General features: G+C 38.1%; 1 protein-coding gene across 1 annotated transcript; it reads left to right on the plus strand.

Annotated features, from left to right (window-relative positions):
* Positions 1-5,924: 5,924 nt before the first annotated feature.
* Positions 5,925-21,074, plus strand: LOC139717957 (uncharacterized). The gene is made up of 5 exons (XM_071629441.1): positions 5,925-6,037; positions 6,201-7,947; positions 15,826-16,075; positions 16,821-17,017; positions 18,556-21,074. The coding sequence occupies exons 1-5, from the start codon at positions 5,975-5,977 to the stop codon at positions 18,855-18,857; spliced, it is 2,559 nt and encodes an 852-aa protein (XP_071485542.1). The 5' UTR covers positions 5,925-5,974; the 3' UTR covers positions 18,858-21,074.
* Positions 21,075-21,468: the final 394 nt, after the last annotated feature.

Genomic DNA, 21,468 nt, shown 5'->3' on the forward strand with positions numbered 1-21,468 from the left:
TGCTTCTGCTAGAGTGAGATTTGATGCTTGATTTTTCCAACTTTCCGTGAGACCTATAGGTTGTCAATAATCTACATTTGTTTTATATTTTGGGGTGTTATTTTCTGATATTTGTAATCGAATTAGGTCGATTTTACATTGGGTAACGTCGTGTCTTTGAGTTTGCACTAATTAAGATTTCGGGGTGTCATTTTCCGATAGTTGTAATCGATTTAGGTCAGTTTCACATAGGATAACGTTGGGTCTTGGAGTTTGCATTAATTACGCTAGTATTTCTGGGTGTCATTTTCCGAAATTTAGAATCGATCTATGTGGTTTTCTCAAAGGATATCGCTGTGTCTTTCAGTTTGCGTTGAGTTTGCATTAATTAGTATTTCGGGGTGTCATTTTCCGATATTTGTAATTGATATTACTTAGTTTTCACATAGACCCTAGGATAGCGTTGTGTCTTCGAGCAGGGAGATATGGGTGAGACCTTCCTGCTTGGAGTTTGCGTTTCTTCGGCCATTAAAGGACAAGTTCATCTTCATAAACATTAGGATTGAGAGAATGTAGCAATATTAGTAGAACACATCATTGAAAGTTTGAGGAAAATCCGACAATCCGTTCAAAAGTTATGAATTTTTGAAGTTTGTGTGCAGTAACCGCTGGATGAGAAGACTACTGCAGTGTATGAATAACTTAGATGTCACATGCGTACAAAGGAAAATATAAAGAGAATTTCACAAAATTTCATCATTTGAAAAAAAGTACACATTCCCCTGACTCGTTACCGACATATGTTATGGGTAATATTATTCCCCCTGCCTTTAGAAAGAGGCAAGTCAAGTGGTCTTTTATTATGCGAAAAAAGTGAAAATATGTTGAATTTTCTTTACATTTTCTTTATACTGTTGTACGCATATGACTCACAAGCTGTACTAGTAGTCTCCTCATCCAGCGGTTCAAACACAAAAATTTTAAAAATTCATAACTTTTGCATCGATTGTCCAATTTTCCTCAAACTTTCACTGATGTGTTCTACTTATATTGCTGCCTTTTCTCAATCCTTATGTTTATGAAGGTGAACCTGTCCTTTAATGATCGATCATTACAGTCCTTATTTCTGCGCTTCATTCTGTTCTACATTTTCTGAATTTTGAAAGCAATCTGAAATCTAAACGACACCTGTTTGGTCAAAAAAATATGAATTTGATGATTTTTCCAAAAAAAAATGTTTTTTTTTTCGAGTTATTGTTGACTGTTGAGGTGAGATATTTGATATACTGAAATAAGCGTGACGTTAGTCATTCTTCGATAGGATAGACTTACTTGATCAACGTCCGTTAGGAGAGGCCTCGAGTAACCTAAACAGAGCCAGATACAGGTGCTGTACAGTAATTCACCCTAATTTTCACCGCTAGCGGTTTATTTTAGTTTGCATGTATTAGGAACTTGCGTTAATTTGCATTAATTAGCAGTTTGCATTGAGTTTGCATTGGTTTTCGTCAATTTGCATCAGTTTGCATTAGTTTGCGTCAATTCGTAGGACCGCTTTCGTTGTATAGTTCAACCAAGGACCCTACGGGTCCATGGTTCAACGTACTTAGATCGTAGCTTACATCATAGAAAACATCATTCATCAATAAATTCTAAAACTGTAAAAAGACTAGAATTCGCACAACGATGCGAGGTACATCACCTAGGATACGATGGGATCTATGGATACAGCTCCGGTTGTTTCACGAGCAAGTAAAAGAAAATTACAACAAAACATCAGAGCCGACCATGTAAATTCCTTCCCAGAAAACAGTGATTTCGCTAACACAATTATGCACGGTTGTACATCATATCCACTACAAGTGTACTATAATTCTGTGTAGTTGCAAAAGATATATCGTATTTATCAAACCTACCATGCGGTGCATACATTGGACGGCTAGCTACTAGTATTCTTATGGTTAGTCATCATTCCTTTCACTTCTACTACTACAACTAGCAGCTTGTCACAATCGCCAGCGCGGGTGTTGGAAATGTGGGTAGGCGTAAGCCCCCTCCCCCTTCTTCAGCGATCGAAACAAAAGGGCGTAGAGCTGATCGAAGATCTGTGTACGCGACATTAACGCCCCGCCCCGCCCCTCTTCACTACACTTCCTCGGAGCAAGGCAATCGCCCCTGACAGCTCGTGAGAACACACACAAAGTAAACCCCACTGTTCTACGGTTCAAGCCGTCACGAGCCTCTCTAGCTTGCTCCTCGCCAGTGTGTTTTGTGAACGGAACTACTTTGTAGTGCCATTGTGTAGTACATGTATTCGTCACTCTTCTAGTGCTCTGGGTAAATCCCATACAAGAAAAATCAAGCATTTTACCAATGTCTCTCAAAACTTTGTCTGTCTGATGATCAGTCTATCAGATTTGCGATTATTTTTTTTTTCAATCAAGAAGCGCTGTGTTTGGCCAGAACTAGCAGTTGTCCATCCTCTAGCTGATTATGCAGAGAGAGAGAGAGAGAGAGAGAGAGACAGAGAGGTGTATGGACGCCGAACTACTTTATATTGATATGCAAATATACGGACATTGTTCGTCTCGAGTGTGGGGTTGACCTTACCCTGACCGCAACGACGCCCACATGGAAGAAATATTAGTCTTAATTCAGACCTTTAATGTAAATGTGAATAGCATACTAGTGAGAACGAATCTTTTCGGCTTAAACACTTCAAAGCGATAAGATATGATGGAATGGTTTGAATAATTTTCCGACTGTACATGCTGTGCGGCATCACTTTTCTCTTGTCGGGGTTAGAGCTCCATTTTGGGGGCAAGCCCGGTACAAGAAACAGTTGAAACTTCTTGCTCCATCAGTGCATTAAACCCAGGGGTGGGTTTCTTTCCATTTCACCTCAGGGCCACGCCTATTGTTTTGTGGTGATACAATGGCAAGTTACGGAGTACTAGTCCACACCCTTTCACCGCAGTCGAACCATGGTCGAATCAGAGTCGAATGGACCAGGGAACGCGAAGGTGTCCCGTATAAATATAACTCGCAGGGCGTGAAATGCTTGGAAATTATGGGAAAACAGGCGATTTAGTTACTGGAAGAGGTGTTTGATATTACATGTTCTTTTGGAAGTACATGTATCGGGTAGTGAAAAGAAGAGAGGGAAGAGGAACGGATCTCCCAGGAATCTTCACCAAATTTCGTGGTATATATATTGTATCAAAACTTCAAACGTACTGAATAAATGCTAGATGTACTCGTATTTCAAGAGTTGCTCCTGCATGTATCATACCATTGTTGTTGATTTTCTGTATCAAAGGGCTATGAGCATCTAAAAGCAGACTTGCAGGCTGTACAAGAATTTTATAGAAATTATTATTATTATTATTATCATTATTTATTATTATTATCATTATTATTATCATTATTATTATTATTATTATTATTATCATTATTGTTATTATCATCATCATCACCATCATCACTATCATCATTATCAACGCCATCATTATTAATAAATCAGTTCTATACTTGCTAACTTATAGCTTTTCTTTTTTTTTTTTTGCCTTCTCTTCACATATTGACATTTTGATCAGTTTCCAACGGATCTCTTGCAGGTCGTGAAACCTATAGTGAAAGAGAGGCCCAGTTTAAATGTTTTTTGTCATAATTGTGAACATGACGATTTGTGAGAGTGAGCTAACTAGGCTGCTAAACACAATTGGACGTCAGAAACAGTTCCAAGTGAAGATCGCCAGTAGTTTGCCAGTACAAGACGGGTATTGGCGAATGCTGTAAATTGGACTTACGATCACGGTTCATGAATGATTTTTATATGAAAGAACCCATTGGCTTTGTATGTTTCTTGAAATGAAAATCTTTGCTTATCTCGAAGAGATAGTCGGGGTAGAAGAACCATCACGATTCGACGGTTTGCAGCGGGTCGATATTGGGTAAGACCTTTTTTGTTAAGTACATGAAAGTGAGACGAAAACATAACAGAATATAGCATGATAAAATTAATTGCTATAGGCGAAACAGCGTCCGACAGTTTCTGTGACGACAACTCATTTCAGAGAAACTTATAGGGGATGGCTAGTAACTGATCAGTGGGAATCAGTGGGAATGCTGGGGGATGGTTATTCCAATCCTTTTGGGAATCATTTAAGAGTACATTATGTATCTATTGCTGTGTGAAAATTATGTGCTTCAGAATGGCCTCATATTCAAGTAATGTGCGGTTTAATCGCCCCGTCACTGTATACAGGCACTAACATTAAACTGCACATTACTTGAAAATGAGACCATTCTGAAGCAAATAATGTTCACACAACAATAGATACATAATGTACTCTTAAATGAATCCCACAAGGATTGGAACAATCATCCCCCAGCATCCCACTTATTCCTACTGACTAATCCCCTTTAAATTTGCCAATGTTGACTATGTAGAAATGCATCATACGGAATAAAAAAGCAAATTGGAATGGGAACACAAACAAAGGAAACACACGGTGATCGTTAAAAGGAATAACCCAGATTTACTTTGAGCAAAGTATTCTAGATAGAATTCATGATTGTCAGCAATTAGCGAGTAGAATCACTAATTATTGGAATTACCTGGTGTAAATAGTCTGATCATACACATGACCAATAAAGGAAAAGATAAGAGGAAGAAAACCGAGAGGCAGAAGAGAGAGAGAAAGAGAGAGAGAGAGAGGAAGGCAGCAGATAGAAAAAAGAAAGAAAGATACAGAAACAGACAGATGGAATGTCATATGTAGAGCAAAAACAAAACAATACAATACAATGCATACGAGTATATATATATACATATATATAATGTATATATATATATATATATATATATATATGTGTGTGTGTGTGTGTGTGTGTATGTGTATGTGTGTGTATTATTTTAATTATCATAGAGAGAGGGGGAGGGGAAGGGCGGGGGAGATATCTTGTGTAACTAAATACATAGCAACATGATATTCATGGACATTATATAGGGATTGACAGATTAAGAAGTATACTTCATCCGTGCATATTAGCATTATAATTATCATTAGTTCTCGAAGACGCTTGCCGAACTGTAATCAGTATAGCTTTTGTCGATTGCCAAATTTTGTGAGAAAAGGTCCTTGACATCAAGCTGGAAAGGTGTGTGTTAACACTGATACTTGCAGAAACAATGTACTTGTATTTAAATGCATTGAACATGACCGATTCGTGATCATGAGGACGGGGCGTGCATATACTATCATTCATTACTAAACCAAGCAACCAACTGACGTCTTTCCGGGTTTGATTACGACATTTAATGTCCGTGATTGAAATTAGGCTACATATTCCGTTTCCATTCTCTTTGTGTTTGTGTTCGTCTTGGTATGGATGTGTATGTATTTGAATTTGATTATGATGTCATACGTATGAGAATGGGAGACTGATATTTACATGAACTAATATTTATTGAATTTCACCAATCACAGAATTATCGGCATGCAAGAAAATACGCTCGCTCGATCGTTTGTTTTCATTACCTTACCACTTTTCTTCTGGCTATCATTTTTTTTTAATTGTAGACGCGACCAAAGTCTTTCTTGCAGTCTTGCGCACTTCTAACACTGATTTTGTAGCACGAGAAAGTTCAAAACAGCATCATAATTAATGAGGTAGCAAGTAACATGAAGTGACAGATACACTATTCTACCTGCCTCCTTGCTAATGAATACGAAGATGAGTACTGCCAGCCTGAAAAGCTCGCGGATGAATATTGGGTGTTGCTCTAAGTCATGTCTGATTCCCTGTGTGTGTTTTGTGTGAGTGTGTACGGCATGGTCAATCGTACAGCATCGTATGCAACATGTCCTGTGTGTGGGAAGTACGTAAGTGGACGTGTTACGTGTGTATGTACCCGTGTGTTCTTTATGCATTTCTGGGCAGGCGAAACGCTGTGCTAACGCACTCGAAGTAGGCAAAAATATTGCCTAAAATGGCCAAAGCAGCCGGCAAAAAGGGAAAATCAGATTACATCCAGCCTTCCAGTATGTCTCAGGTATGTGTTAGAAGTTATCTTACAATGATCTGTCTCTTGGCAGACTAATAGTTGTGTGAAATCCAATGTTATGTAGGCTGTGGCCTGTCAGAGCTTCGTTCATAAAGTCATGCTAACTCACACCCACTTTTGTTCTTGATTCCCGCCCCTATTTTCTCTGCAGGAAACCCAGCCATCCCCTCTCGCTCTACTCGCTGCTACGTGTAGCAAGATTGGAACACCTGCTGAAGGGCAAGGGGGAGCGGCAAACCAGGGACAAACTGTGACCGTCATTGGAGCCCCAGGGGCCCTTGCAGGACAGTCTCAGGGCCAGACCTTGATTCCAGCTGGCATTCTAAATGCTGCTAGTGCCCAACAACTTCAAAGCATTGGTTTACCCGTGCAGATCGCAGGAGCAGCTGCAGCTAACCAAGGGACACCCCTTTTCGTCGATTTAAGTAACAACGTAGTGAACGCCGTCGCTGCCGCAAACACATCGACAAAAGCGAACAACAACAACGCCAACAGCGCTAGCTTGAACCAACAAACGGTACAACAACCCAGCCAGATTTTGACCAGCGCGGGCGGAAATATTCAATATAACATCGTTCCCCAAATACACATAGACGCCGAAGGCAATTTGATAACTACACAGGTTGCTACGCCGGTGAGTGTGAATCAGGCACAAGGTCAAAATCAAAACATCGTAAGAACAACTGGGACTGCTAGTTCTTCTACGTCACAGGCATCCACTGTTCATGGCAACAACGTGACACAGATAACTTTGCCTCCAGGCTTGGGACAGATTATTCAAAATGGGCAAATCCTTCAAGCTGTTGCCCAACCTCCAGCGCAACAGCGAATTGTTCTTGGTTCACAGACAGTCACCTTACAACTTGCTCCAAACTCTGTTGTATCAAATGCAAACTCTCAAGATCAAGCAGTGGTTACCCCAGTGTACAACATTATCAGTTCAACACCGCAACAAGGTGGCACAGAAAATATTGGACAGCAGATACACATTCAGCCAGACCAAAATGTCAATATCATCTCCAACAGTGGAACTGTACAGCCGGGGAGTAATTCTTCAGGCAGTGGCCAGGCAACATTTTTGCAGGTTGCTGGCAAACCAGGGCAGTTCTTCCTTCAGCAACCACAACAATCTGGTCAAGTCCAGCAAATACAACTCAGTGGCCTACAACAGCAGACACAGCAAACAACAAATGTGCAACCAGCACAACTAAGACAAAGTGGCAAGGTGGTGGCATCAGTCATGCCCCAGCAGGTCCAGCAGCAACAGCAGCAACAACAGACTTCTACAGCTCGCGTTGTTGGCCAACAACCTGCACGTGCTGTCCAACAACCACAAATCATTCAAATTCATCAACCAATCCAAGCTCATAACCAGGCAGGTGCAACAATTCAACCAGCCCAAATCGCTGTCCAACAACAACCAGGATACTTCACCATACAGCCACAGACAGTAACTTTGCAGACTCCTGTCAATGTGGCTAACAATACTGCTGGTGCTGTTCAGACAATAACACTGCCAATTCAAACGCAAGGGAACCAGCTACAAACTGGCAACATCACCATTCCCCAAAGCACGCTCCAAACCATCCAACAACTGAGTGGTGGGCAAACAGTCATTCAGAATCCAATTTTCCTCAAGACCCCAAATGCAAATGTCCAGACGGTTCAGCTGCAACATGGTGGGGCATCTGTCACCACCTCACAACCATCAAATGGGCAGTTGCAGCAACAGCAGCTTATTTCAAGTGAAGTGACTTCAGCAACAAACAACACAATAGCGGGGCTGCCAAATTACAACTTATCTAACGCCCTAGGTGTGCACTTGGCTCCCCTTAGTCCAGGACCTGGAACTGCCAGCAGTGTGTCAACAGTGAACACCGGAAGCACAGTGGTAACAGGTATGTTTCAATTTCAATTACGTGTTTACAAACAACTTTATGATAGTGCAATCAGGAAAGAGTTCCTTATGCCCCCCCCCCCCCCCCCACTAAATTACTATTTTTTTTTTACGAATAAGAAACTAAATAAAGGTTATGCCATTTATTATGGGAAGACTTCCTTTTGAGACATAAACCTAGCATAACGTTTTTTTAGTTTACTATTAAAAAAGATGAGTAATTTATTTATTTTGTGCAATTAGTGGGGGGGGGGGGAGGGGGGACATAAGGAACTCTTTCCTGCAATCATACTACCATGGTAGAAGGTAGAACTCAATAAGTTTGAAGAGCATCTTGTTTCAGTGTGGTTATTGTGAACAGTTCATTGTTCATTGCTCGTGTACATGTACAATTATCTTATGACGAAGACACTTTAGTTAAGTGAAATCACGTGTGGCTTCTTTTTCTGTCATCTAAATCTCTTTTCTTTTCTTTTTTTTTTATTTGGATAGAAAATAGTGTTACCAGGCCTGGTGTTACTACTGTTAGATAGTAACAAATGTGCAAACCATCAAAAAGACAGGACACAGAACCAGAACCACATATTATACTGTGACTACTGACAAAGTCTGAACATCAAAATCTGTATAGCAAATCAACATCACTGATCAATGAAAATGTTATTGGTTGTTCAAGAATCGTATTTTCCACTCTCCCTGTCTTAACTTCACTCTCACACAATATGATTTCATATGCGTACACATTCAAATTTTGTATCATTATTTTCATTTGGGAACACTGTACACTCTTACATTGTGGGGTGTTTTTGTTTTGTTTTGTTTTTTCTTTGCCTGCAAAGGTTAGGGCCAACACCAGCAATAACCAAATAAAAAACAACAGCACACAACAGTAATATGTACATTGTAACTGCAAATCATTCCTTGTTATTAATAGTGCTTGCACTCCATATTGACTTTAACTTAAATGAAGATTAAAGCAAACCAACATTTTTAGTTTGTCCCCGCCGAACGAGTTCGAGCAGGGGACTATGAAACGGGCTCCGTACGTGTGTGTGTCTGTGCGTCCGTCCGTCCGTCCGTCCGTGTGTGCGTCCGTGTGTGATCAAAATGTTCAATTTGCTACTTCTCTGTCATTTATGAGCCAATTTTGATTCTGTTTGCTTTATATGATAGCACTACATGGGAGCTTTAAAACTTCTGCACAGAATTTCAGTTGTGACCTTTGACCTTGACCTTTGACCTATATTGTACATTTTGCTACAAAATGCTACTCCTTCGCCATTTCTAACCCGATTTCGATTCCGTTTGCTTTATGTGATGGCACTAGGTGAGGGCTTCAAAACTTCTACACAGAATTTTGACCTTTGACTTCTTTGACCTTTGACCTTGATTTTTGACCTATATTGTACATTGGCTACAAAATGCTACTCCTTCGCCATTTCTAACCCAATTTCGATTCCATTTGCTTTATGTGATGGCACTAGGTGAGGACTTCAAAACTTCTACACAGAATTTTGACCTTTGACTTCTTTGACCTTTGACCTTGATTTTTTACCTATATTGCACATTTTGTTACAAAATGCTACTTCCGGCGGGGACATATATTACGCACCGCGTAATTTCTACTTTTCCTTGTTTCATTTAAATTTGAACACTACAGTAGGCCTACAACTAGTACCGTAAAACGGGGTGAATAGGGACGGCGAGGTGAATAGGGACAAAACCGGGAAAAGTTTTGTGAATGTGCATGTTTCATATTTGCTTGAACTTTTTTTCTTACTTTTATCACAGGATGGAAGGACCATCCAACAGTGTCCAGAAAGTGGTCCTCCTGATGTGAAAAATTTTTTAAAGGGTACAGGAGGTCCAAATAAAAAGTTTTCAAAAAATCACAAAAAAATCAGGGCGGTCAAAACTTTTCTGCTCCTGTGGCCATTGATTAATGAAATTCGCTGAAAATGTTCATGAATCTAGCCTATTATATCCTACAACACACCTTTAAATATGAAATAATTATTCCTACAGGAATTTGTGACAGCACATTTTTTCTTCTCTTGGGCAAAAAATCAGTTAGACTGGGGTGAATAGGAACACCATGGTGTCGTTTGATTGGCCCTTTAAATTTTTTGTGCGATTAACTATTACAATGTCATACATTGCTCTGAAATGTTTGTTATGTCCAGCTATTTCCAAAAGTGTGAATTTTTATTCTAAATCTCTTGACAAGAGAGCAATAAGATCTTTGGATATGTGGCTTCACTTTCGTATACATAGATGAGAGTGAACTTTGCTGTCTTAACCCTAACTTGGGGAGGAAGGGTCTGGGAACCCCGGCCCCACCCACCCTCTTGGGAATTTTTTTCACTGCCTAAGACAGGCTAGGACTTTTCCACTTGTATTTCATGACCCTTTTCTCTGTCTTCTGCATGTTTTAATGCCAATAACACATCTGTTTGGGTCAGACCCATACTATAGGTGCCAGCTTATAATTACTGTAAGAACTCCCAAAATATCCCCGACATCATAAGAGTCAAGTTACACTGAATTTAGAGTGTATGAATAAGATTGTACATCATGATTTGCCACTAGAAGAAGAAGTGGGTTAATATTTGAGTGCAATTCAATGGATTAGCAAAGTTTTGACTTACTTTTCAATCTTAACCTTTTACCTGATGGGTCACATTTTTTTATATCAGCTCATTCTGTTGGGCTGTTGCAATTTTTGTTAAAGATTGATTTATCAATGGAATAGATTGCTCTTAAATGTTTGTATATCATTTTTAAACTCTGTAGTTGTTCCCTTAATCCAATTCATTGGATGGATTGAAAAAAAAATGCCTCCAAGCAGCTTTTTTTGGATAAAAAATAGTGTTGTCCCTGTTGACCCCAAATTTGGGGTCAATAGGGACAGCGTCATTTTATCAAAAAACATACTTTTCCCCAAAATATTAATTTTTTTTCACAATACCAAATTAAAGGTATTTTAGGTGGACATAAAATCCCCACATAAGATTGAGTCTCTGGGCTGCATGAAAAAAAATACAATCATAAGAACTTTAAATTTGTCCCTATTCACCCCGTTTTACGGTATGTACATATGAAGTAAGGTGTGCAATGAAATATTTAAGTTTCACAAAAAGTGATATTAATGGCAGCCGCAGTAAATTCTGTACCCAAGAGTAGGCCTACTGTAAATGTGTACACATAGAGGTACACGTTGTACAGTGTATGCAAATTAGAAGTGATGATGTCATCACTTCTGGAGTCTTCCTGTAACCTGTACTCTACACAATTCTTGATCAAATTTTAGTCCAAGAAAGAAGAATGCTGGTTTGTGGCATCATAAACTGTACACATGTACACTACATCAGTCATCACATTGTTCTAAAGTGTGATGTTTCATTTTCAAGTCTGTAAAAATTGAGCTGCAGGGAATAATTTTCCAGTGTTGACTCAAATATGATTAGCAATTTCAGCTGATGAACAATATTTCAAATGATATCCTGTACACTTCTATGGAAGGAAACTGCTATGACAAAAGATAAGTGTGTGTACGTTGTAGCAGTGATGTAAAAATGCATGGCAAATTGCGATGCAATACCAGGAAAATAATTCCCTGAGCAGTGATCACTTTTTTAAGGGGCAATGGTTTAACCAGAAACATGAATTCTATGTTTCTTTTATACACAGTTGTACAAAGAAATGAATAAGAGAGTTGTGACATGATTGTACACTGTAGCCCTACATGTGTAGGCACAATTGCCCCCTCTAATGCATGCTTTTCTTTAGTTTTGATCAATACCATATCAGCAAAGATCTTGGAAACAATAGAAATGTCAATTCCATAGCTTGTTACAGTAGGGTGTATTGTACAAGTATGTCTGATTTTAGCAAAATATATATTTTTAATTCTTTTTATCAACATCCACAAGTTAACACATTGTGTTCAGTTGCATTTTATTTATTGTTAGCATAATGATCAGCTATTAATTAAAGCAAAGCTTTGCTAGTCACAAATGAACAATACAGAAATGTGAAAAATATAAAAAATATAAAAGTTACTGTTCAAAAAATTTTAAGATATAAAAGTATGAGTTTTGCTGAAAACTGATGTCTGCACAGCTCATCAGGAAGTATGACTTACAATGTACAGTACTTGTGTTTGTAGAACAACCACAAATTTCAGTGAATACATTGTATGCAGTGTAATGTAGACATACAATTCGTGAAGAGATATTGTGTTCTGCAAAACTTCCTCTTGTGTCAGTACATGTACATGTAGTTGTAATCTTATTGTCTCTGAGTCATACACATTGTACTGTACAATTTTGTATTCCTTTCCTCTTGTCACTTTTACATTGTACACGTATGAACACCAATGTGATACCGGTACTGCACTTTCGAACATGAGTGTAGAAATCTGCACTTCATACATGTACATTGTGTATGTTGCAACTTGCGTGTACGTTGTAATGCGATGCATACAATACATTTAAGCAAAAGACCCATATGCCACTATTCAGGTTGACTTCCAAAACAAAAGCAGTGATATGTACAATGTACCAATTAAAGATACATACATAAGATTGAATTACAAAATTTTACTGAATTTCAAAAAAAAAAAAAAGAAGATACGGTAATTTGCAATCACTGCCCAAGTGTACCTTGGTTTATACACATGCACTGTACAGTGTATTTTCGCTTAACTTTCTTTGTTTTGTTTCCATGTACTACGACATGCGAATTTTTCATACCGGTACCTCAAAAATGAATAACTCAAACTGAATTACGCGATTGGAAATCATGACAACAAAGCATAAAATTATATTATTCCAATGTTTTCCCTTTTTCGGGGGGAGGGGGAGGACAAGATGCAATGGAACTTAATTTCTTTTTAATAAAAATGTGATTTATGATATTCATCTATTTGAGCAGAATACACATCACTTTATAAAGAACTGTCATAGTTCTACAAAAGAATACAAAATGTTGTATCGATGTGCATAGTTGTGGTAACACATGGTTGGAGACTGGCCATTTAACCATAAAATGATTAGTATTGCAACCTCGTGAACTTCCTGTTCCCATATCTTTTTTAGGCTCTAAAACAGGTCGATAGTGCTGCAATTCGTGATACAGTACAGTGTACCGTATGTAACTATGAAAACGATAGCTGATCTGTACACATTTAGTTCATAGACTGTACTGCTATTTACACCATGTCCAAGTTGGTTGAATACATCAAGTCAAATCAAACAAGCACAGTGCAGAGATTTTATCAAAATGGATCAGCAATGTAATATTAAGTTTATATTGCTGATCCATTTTGATAAAATCTCTGCACTGTGCTTAAGTACACTGTAAATAACTTCAGTAGTTTTTTAAATTGGTAAAAGTTTCATATGAAGTTCGAAATATTGTCATAAACATGGATGTTGCCAGTTAGTGATTGTGGCCCATGGGGTCAAAGGGCAGGGTCAAAGGTCAAGTGAAAATGCTCAAATTCCTGAAGTCTTGCTCTCTCAGACGAATTAGCCATCCATCCAAATGAAACCTACAAGGAAATGTCGTAGACACTCAACACATTTGTGACAAACTTGTCATTCCAATAATTTACCAATTATGGTACATGAAGCTGTCATCTCAGACTGTCAAAACGTACAGTGTACCACGGTAGGTACTCTAGAGCTGTTGGGAAAACCATGGGAAAACTATATGGCAGAGGCATACACTTTACCAATCTTCTTAGGGACATTTCTAGTTTTTCCTGACATAATGTGAAAAACTTGTTTCAAGTCCAGTTTTTGTCTCATTTCAGTGACATGCTTTTTGTTAGGAAAGTGTCTTAATTTTACTAATTTGTCAACCAAAAATATGATTTTACTGACAACCTTGTGCAGTTACAGTGTAGTTGAGAATAATGCTGTAAACAATGTTGTATGTTGTATACAATGTACACGTACAGTCTGTACGTACTTGTACATTGTATACAGATCCATGGAGCTTGTTAGAAACTTTGGTTGCACTGGAACCCTGGATGTGTAGTGCTGGATTATCAAAGGGTACATGTACAGTATAGAATTGCTAGGAGATCAAAAGATTGTACGCCAGGCTTAGTTATCTGTGACAAAAATCACTTATACATGTAATACACTTACAAAGCACACACACATTGCTTACAAAATGTACTTACAATACACGTACAATGTACATTGAACACTGTAAATTATTGGTCTGCTTGATGCTTCTGGTACAGGTCTGTGTGTTTACATTTGTACAAGTGGCATATATTCCTGAGTCGATATCCAATCAATCTTGTGAAAGTTGTGCATGGACATACAGTGTGCATAAATTACAATGTATACAGTACATTGTACATGTACAATTTTGTGCAACGTGTACAAATGTACAATGTATCGGTTGTACATTGTAGATCCTACAATGTACATAATCCACATGTACAAAATTTTACAACTTCAATTACTTTGTCATAAGATGGAACAGACACATGGTTCACAGTCACAGTACATACATGTATGTACATGGTATATTGTACAATGTAGTAGATTCTGGTTGTACACTGTAAAAGCTATTTAGTTCCTGGTTTCAGCATGTCGCTGCAACATGCACAAATTCTTGTGCAACATCTTCAACTCTTGTGCAACATCCTCAAAAGTCAGCAACATGTTGTGCAACATCCTCAAGAATTTGCAACAAGCTCAAAATAAAATGTATTCAAACATGTGAAAAACACGCACAAAGCATTAGAAACATCAAACTACCTTGTACTTTATTTGTTTGCAAAACATGAGAATGTAAGCAGCACAAAGAGAGATAGCTGCGAAATATTGCATACTAAGTGCTCGTGATGTGCGCTCTGAGCACTAAAAATTTCTGAAATATTCTCAGATTCTGAGCTAGCAACATGCTCAAATTTCAAGTTGTGGACCACCCTGGGTTTGTATACTGTACAGTTTGTATATCTCTATATTATTGAGTCTATGAAAAGGAATCACTTATACAACTGTAATTGCCATGTCTGTATCAAAAGCTTGGCTATACACATTGTAGCTTATAGGAATTGAGATGGTAATGTTGGCTATAGCAGGGAAATGTGAACAACATTATTGACTGCAGGTTGGTTAATAACATTCACTCTTCATTGATGAGTGCTAATTTTCAAATTGTTAATGCATAGAATATAAACAAAATTCACTGAGTAGTGCATGTACTGTACTGTGCATACTGTTGTTACGACATTCTGTCATCAACATTTTGATGCATTTACATACTTGCCAACATTTTCATTTGAGAAAGCGGTAGAATCCAGGATGCCTACATGTATATGCGAGCAGCGCTAGCTTGAATGCTAAGGAAATCTTTTAAAAGCGGTAGTCTACCGCCAAATGCGGTAGAGTTGGCAAGTATGCATTTAATTTGTACAATGTAGATACACTCACTGTACATGTACATGTACAAGTACATTGTACATTACTCATCAATCATCAACCTGTATGAAATTTAAGAGAAAAGCACCCATCAAGTACAGCTGTACATGTACAGTGTACATGTACAGAACAAACACTGTATCCTGGTCTGTCACTTCTGCACTTTATGAGTTATTAACCACAGGCAGGAATTGCACATTGTAATGCTTTTGTACAGCCTTGTAATTCATGTAAAATGTTCATGTAGAATGTTACCTGTTACCTGTGCATGGCCAGTAGTACAATTTTGTATACTTTACATTTATTCTCGTAGTTCTGTGGAAGTTTAACCTAGATTGTACTTGAATCCTACCATACAAAAATGTATCTGCAGTTCAACAAATTTATGAAAAGTATTGTTAACACTCTTTTCTTTTCAATTGCTCTTTCAGCAAACCAGCAACAACAGCAGCAGCAGTTGACACAGATTTCCACCAAGGTGGAGAAACCACAGCAACAACAACAACAGCAACAGTGGCCGAGTGTCATCCAAGCTGACCAGGTCACCAATGGGGCCACCTTCTTGGCCAGTGTAGCCACACAGGACCTGCAGGTGGACAGTGGAACCCGTGGCAGGGATCAGACCAAGAAAGTGCGTCGACTGGCATGCACGTGCCCCAACTGCAAGGATGGAGAGGGCCGGTAAGAAACCAGTGAATGTCTAAATGAAGACTGCACACAAACCTTCATCACTGGTTCATTGTACAGTGTACAGACAAATCTCTTTGGGATTGCTTGAAATCAGTGTTTTCTTGTGGTTTCACCATCAGGCATCTTTCAGTGTTACTTTTCATATTTTAGTCAACCCAAAGTTTGTTCTCTTTCTTCTTCCCCCCCCCAAAAAAACCAAAACAAAACAAAACAAAAAACAAAACAATAACAACAACAACAACAAAACACACAATAACATAAAAATAAAAAAACAACAATAACAACAACAAAACGAAACAAAAGTGAACAAAACAAACAGAAAAAAAGGCAATGGTGAACATATCATGTAATCAGGATCCCGCTCCCTATACATCCTTTCGTCACATACAGTACTTTATGACTGTCCATACTACCATGAAAAGCTGACAACCCAAATATGTGCGATTTTCAAATTCATCTTCTATACTATAGCTCAGAGCTTACATCATTAAACAGCATATCATGTACTTTTTTACTTATTTTTCTGAATTAAATGGCAACCTGTGCTTGCATGATAGAAAAGTTGATATTTTCAGATGATTCCTTCTCTTGGTTTCCCACAATGTGTGAACTTCAAAACACTGTGAATGTACCGGTAAATTGTGTTAAAGAGTTCTTAAAATTAGCTTTTGATATTCTATATTATGTTGGTACAGTAAGTAAAATGTGATATCATGCTTTTCCCGTGTTAATCCAGAAATTCTGAGAAAGGTGGCAAGAAACAGCACATCTGTCATATAGAAGACTGTGGCAAGATCTATGGCAAGACGTCTCATTTGCGAGCTCACTTGCGTTGGCACACGGGAGAGAGGCCCTTCGTCTGTGACTGGCTGTTCTGTGGGAAGCGATTCACACGATCAGACGAACTGCAGCGACACAGGAGAACACACACAGGTATTACTACAGATAGCAGCACTTACTTTCAAAAAGTTTGTATATTAGTACTGCCATCAGGTGAGAAAAAGCAGCAATAGAACTGTTCTTGCAGCACAGACATGATGCACCGTCGTTGATGAAGGAAATTGGCTCTATACAATTAGAAGATGCCGAAGACATTATATTCTTAGGCTGTCCATCCCTCTGTTCTTTGCATTCAAATTTTGTTTGAAAAGAATGATATCTAAATGTATATGAAGAGTTACATGGCAAAATGGGCTAAGAGCAAGATAAAACCTTTCTGGTGTTACCTCACTTGTAACATATCCAGGAATATTATAAGTTATATGTTAAGTATCCTGTATTTTCTTCTTTTTTTTATAGCAGCTTTAATCGCAAATATCTCAACTTGACAAAAATGGAGTTAGCTTGTGTTGCGATAAAACTCTGTATCATATGTGAATTTAGGGAATGCAGCAATATCTGTAGAAAACGTAAGTGAAGTTTTAGAAAAAACATCTGTTCAAGTTATGAATTTTTAAAAAGTTTCTGTGCAGCCATTGCTGGTAGAGGAGACTGCAACACTTTGTGATGTCAAATATGTACAATGAAAGAAGATAAAAAGAAAATTAAACACAATTTCACATTTCCTACACAAAAAAGAGCACTTGACTTATTTCTGTCAGAAGGCAGGGAGGATAAATTACACTTCACATACATTTAAGTCAGTATTACTGACTTAAAAACTTAAACAAGTTGAGGGAATGTGTGCTTTTCATAAAACACTACATTTTGTAATATTCTCTTTGTTGTTCATGCGTGATGCCACAAACTGCTCTCCATTCTTCTCATCCAATGATGGCTGCACCAAAGCTTTGAAATTTCATAACTTTTCAATGGAATCATCCAGTTTTCCTCAGACTTTGCTGATATGTTCAACTAATATTGCTGCATTTATTTATATTCGGAGGTGTAAGAAATCAAGACTTAATTTAGGTGGTCTCATATAATTTATTGGCAGTGTTAGATACACAGTACAGAATTAGTTATAGCAAAACAAAAGCTAAAGGAACATACTCATTACAGGAAGTGGTCCCCAGTTGAAAATGTGTTTTTTAAAAAAAAGGAAATGTGAAGTGTCTTTATGTAACTGCCAGTAGACTAATGTTATATTCAGTCTGTTTACATCAGGTCATCTGTATGTCTGTTGTTTATTTTTGTCAGTGATTGTCACTTGATTTACATGTTTGATTATTGTTTTTTGAAATGTTACAAATGTATGAAAACCAATAAAAATTTCAAAAAAAAAAAAATATTGCTGCATTCACTCAATCCTCTTGTATGGTTTCATTCCCCTTGAACACTGAATTCTTCAATATACAGGTACATGTACCTGTAAATAGGTAGTGACACACAATCATTTTACTCGTATTCATCAGATTTCCGTGTCGAGACATGATGAGGAATTCCTTTGTCATTGCCAATACCAGATATTGTGTAGTTTTAGGAAACATTCACTAATTGTAATACATGTGTTATTTTGTGCTTCTCAATAGGTGAAAAGAAGTTCAACTGCAATACCTGTGGCAAGCGGTTCATGCGTAGTGACCATCTCGCTAAACACAGGAAGACACACAACAAGAAGGCAGGATTAGGCAAGGGCCAACAGGGGGCAGGGGAAGCCCCCTTGCATGTGGACTTACAAGACGGTCAGGACGAGGAGTATGGAGACGAGGGTGAAGATCAGAACATGGAGAGCATTGTTGTTGATGCCTCCAGGGGGCCTGTGATGGCTCAGGATAGATTGCAAAGACATGAGGTCATGGGAGGTCATGATACAGTCTATGTTGTTCAGTGAATGGGAAATCCTATAGGCGAAATGGGATAAGAGGTCAAACACAGAGTGAAAGCTTGAGCTTAAGAACGTGATCTTCCTACAAGTCCTCCTGCTCCGGGGCCAGGCTTGTGTTCAGAGTGAATATTGGACAGTCTGCAGAAAGCCATATTATATGAATTTTGTGTGAAGTTTGTTACGAAGAACAGTGGAGTCTATGATTATAATGCATTTCACTGCCCCAGGTCATATGTATTGCTAAAGATAGATACATTGTGTGTGGAATGTAAAAGCTAACATTTTCTGTGCTTGTGCACAACATCCATTGTAGGGGCTATGGAAAGAATAGTTCAACATACAATAAAAACTGTTGCAGGTCAGTGAATCACAAGATTAATTTCCTATGTCAAAGAAATCCCAAAATATTTGCTGCTGACAAGCATACTGTGTGGTTTAGTAGAGGCTCTCATATTTGGCCACAATACCCAAGGGGAGAATGCTGGATACTTGTCTTTAGTATAAACTAAATCTGAGATTAAAGGAACCAATAACTCTCTCTGTGTGCAAGTAGACAGTTATGTTTCAGACATACTTTTTTGTTTCATTTATTTCTTTGTCTGTGCTGGCAATCATGTGCTTCTGATTGTTCCAGAATTTGCAGATACAATTGTATTTTAGGGAACACAACACAAATTACATACTGTAACTCATAGTGTAACAGAGCAAAGACCAATTTAAAAGGCAAACTTGTTTCTTTTTCTTCTTAAAAAACCTTTTTTTTTTCAGAGTACAGATGGTATTTTTGTAATTTTGTGCTTAGTTTTTAGTGTATCCCTTACTGCAAACAACAACGAAAGGAAAGAAATTTAATTTAGCATATGCCATAGTCTCATGTATGGATTTATTGTTGCTTGAAAACCAGAAGGTATTTACTGTCGAATTGGAAATTCTCGCGGAGTGGATATTTGTGTGCATTTCGCGCAACCAGAAGCTAGCGCAAAAATAAAAGCACACTAATATTTTCCTTGCCATATGTTTCTGTAGTTGATTTCTTGATTCCGCGGAATTAAAAACTTGCAAAACTCATGTTACCCGGCAAAGCGCAAAATTTACTAATGCGATAATATCCACTTTTACAGTAACTTTATTTTTATGGCATGAGGGAATGATTTTGAAAGCTTTTTTTTTTTTTTGGTCAAGTAAACCATTCTTGAAATTGCAGTCAAAGGAGGCTGCTGCAGATGATGTTTGTATGCAAACAGGAACATGTCATATTGCTTGATTTTACATCAGATTTCAGATGTGTGTTATAGCCACTGTAGATTGTGAAGGATTTCAGGACCATGCATCTGTTTTCATGGCTCCTGGAGTTACCTGTTAGACAAAATATGAGTGTAAGTTAGGCCAGTCTTATTTGGCTGATTATAGGAAGCAATCAAATAATCTGTTGTGGAATCTACCAGTATGGCTTGAAATTTCCTCCTGGGAACTAGGGACTAACTCGGTGACCTTTGAAATGAGTGATGCCATTGATCCAAAGTTGGACCTTAACAAAGGGATTCCCAGAATGGCCACCAAGGAGTACTGTACAGTCAAACCTGCATATGACAATCGCTCAAAGGAAAATATAAAAGGTATACATAATAAGAAAGGTTGCCATGATAGACAAGACGGCTATGAAAGTTCAATTTTATGTGGCTTCCCCAGAGGGTGCCTGAGGCGTGATTACCACACACTATTATGATGTGATGGACATCACATATGTTTACCTATACACACGTGAAAGCACAATGTGTTAAGATCCTATTAATGCATCTGTTTCTTGAATTACATGGCATGGACACAAAAGACAATTTTTATTGTCAAATTCTTTCACACATTGTTATCAATGTTTTTTCCAGGTAAAGCGGCCATGAAGTGAGACTTTGAAACTGGCTGAAAGAGTCACAACTTATCAGTGTACCAATAATTGTTAACATGGAGTCTGCTACCACTATAGACTGTGAACTATTTTCCAATGGAGACAAATCAAGTGACTGACTGCCTTGTTAAACAGGTGGCAGCTTTATGCATGATCTGACTGAGTGTGTAGTGGGCTGCGTAAAGCATTTGACCACTCGGGTTACCACCAAGACAGCCCTTGACTATTCCACTTCTAGTGGCATACAAGACAGGATGTATGCAATTTTAGCAATACATTGTATCACTGACACTTGATGTCACTTTTTGTCAGAACTATTATAAACACTGCCTCTGTATATTTTTGAGTAAAAAGGAAAAAAACACTTTATTTTCTGTTCTACACTGACACACAGTTCCTACTTACTGTAAAATTTAGACACGCTTTACAGCAGGATCTGGATTGATGCATATTCAATTAAGTATCACTCTCAACCAACTTCAGTTTGAGCCCACATTATGTTCTCAGAAGGACTTGCAGGTTTTAAACTTATGTGTTGTAGGAGACATCCTATTATTCTGTCTATGCAGGGAGGTCACCTCCCTGGTCTATGGCTGCCTCCCTCCTGAAACATCAAGTGCTGTTGTGCAGCAACAAGAAATGTAGGTTGTTACTTTTTTTTTTTTTTACCCAGGCAAGGATAGATTTCAGTAGAAACTTTGCTGTATTTTAAGT

The sequence above is a fragment of the Diadema antillarum genome, unplaced genomic scaffold, assembly GCF_040938485.1.
Source record: "Diadema antillarum isolate AM-2024a unplaced genomic scaffold, OU_Dant_1.0 scf00000086, whole genome shotgun sequence".
Taxonomy (NCBI): Eukaryota; Metazoa; Echinodermata; class Echinoidea; order Diadematoida; family Diadematidae; genus Diadema; species Diadema antillarum.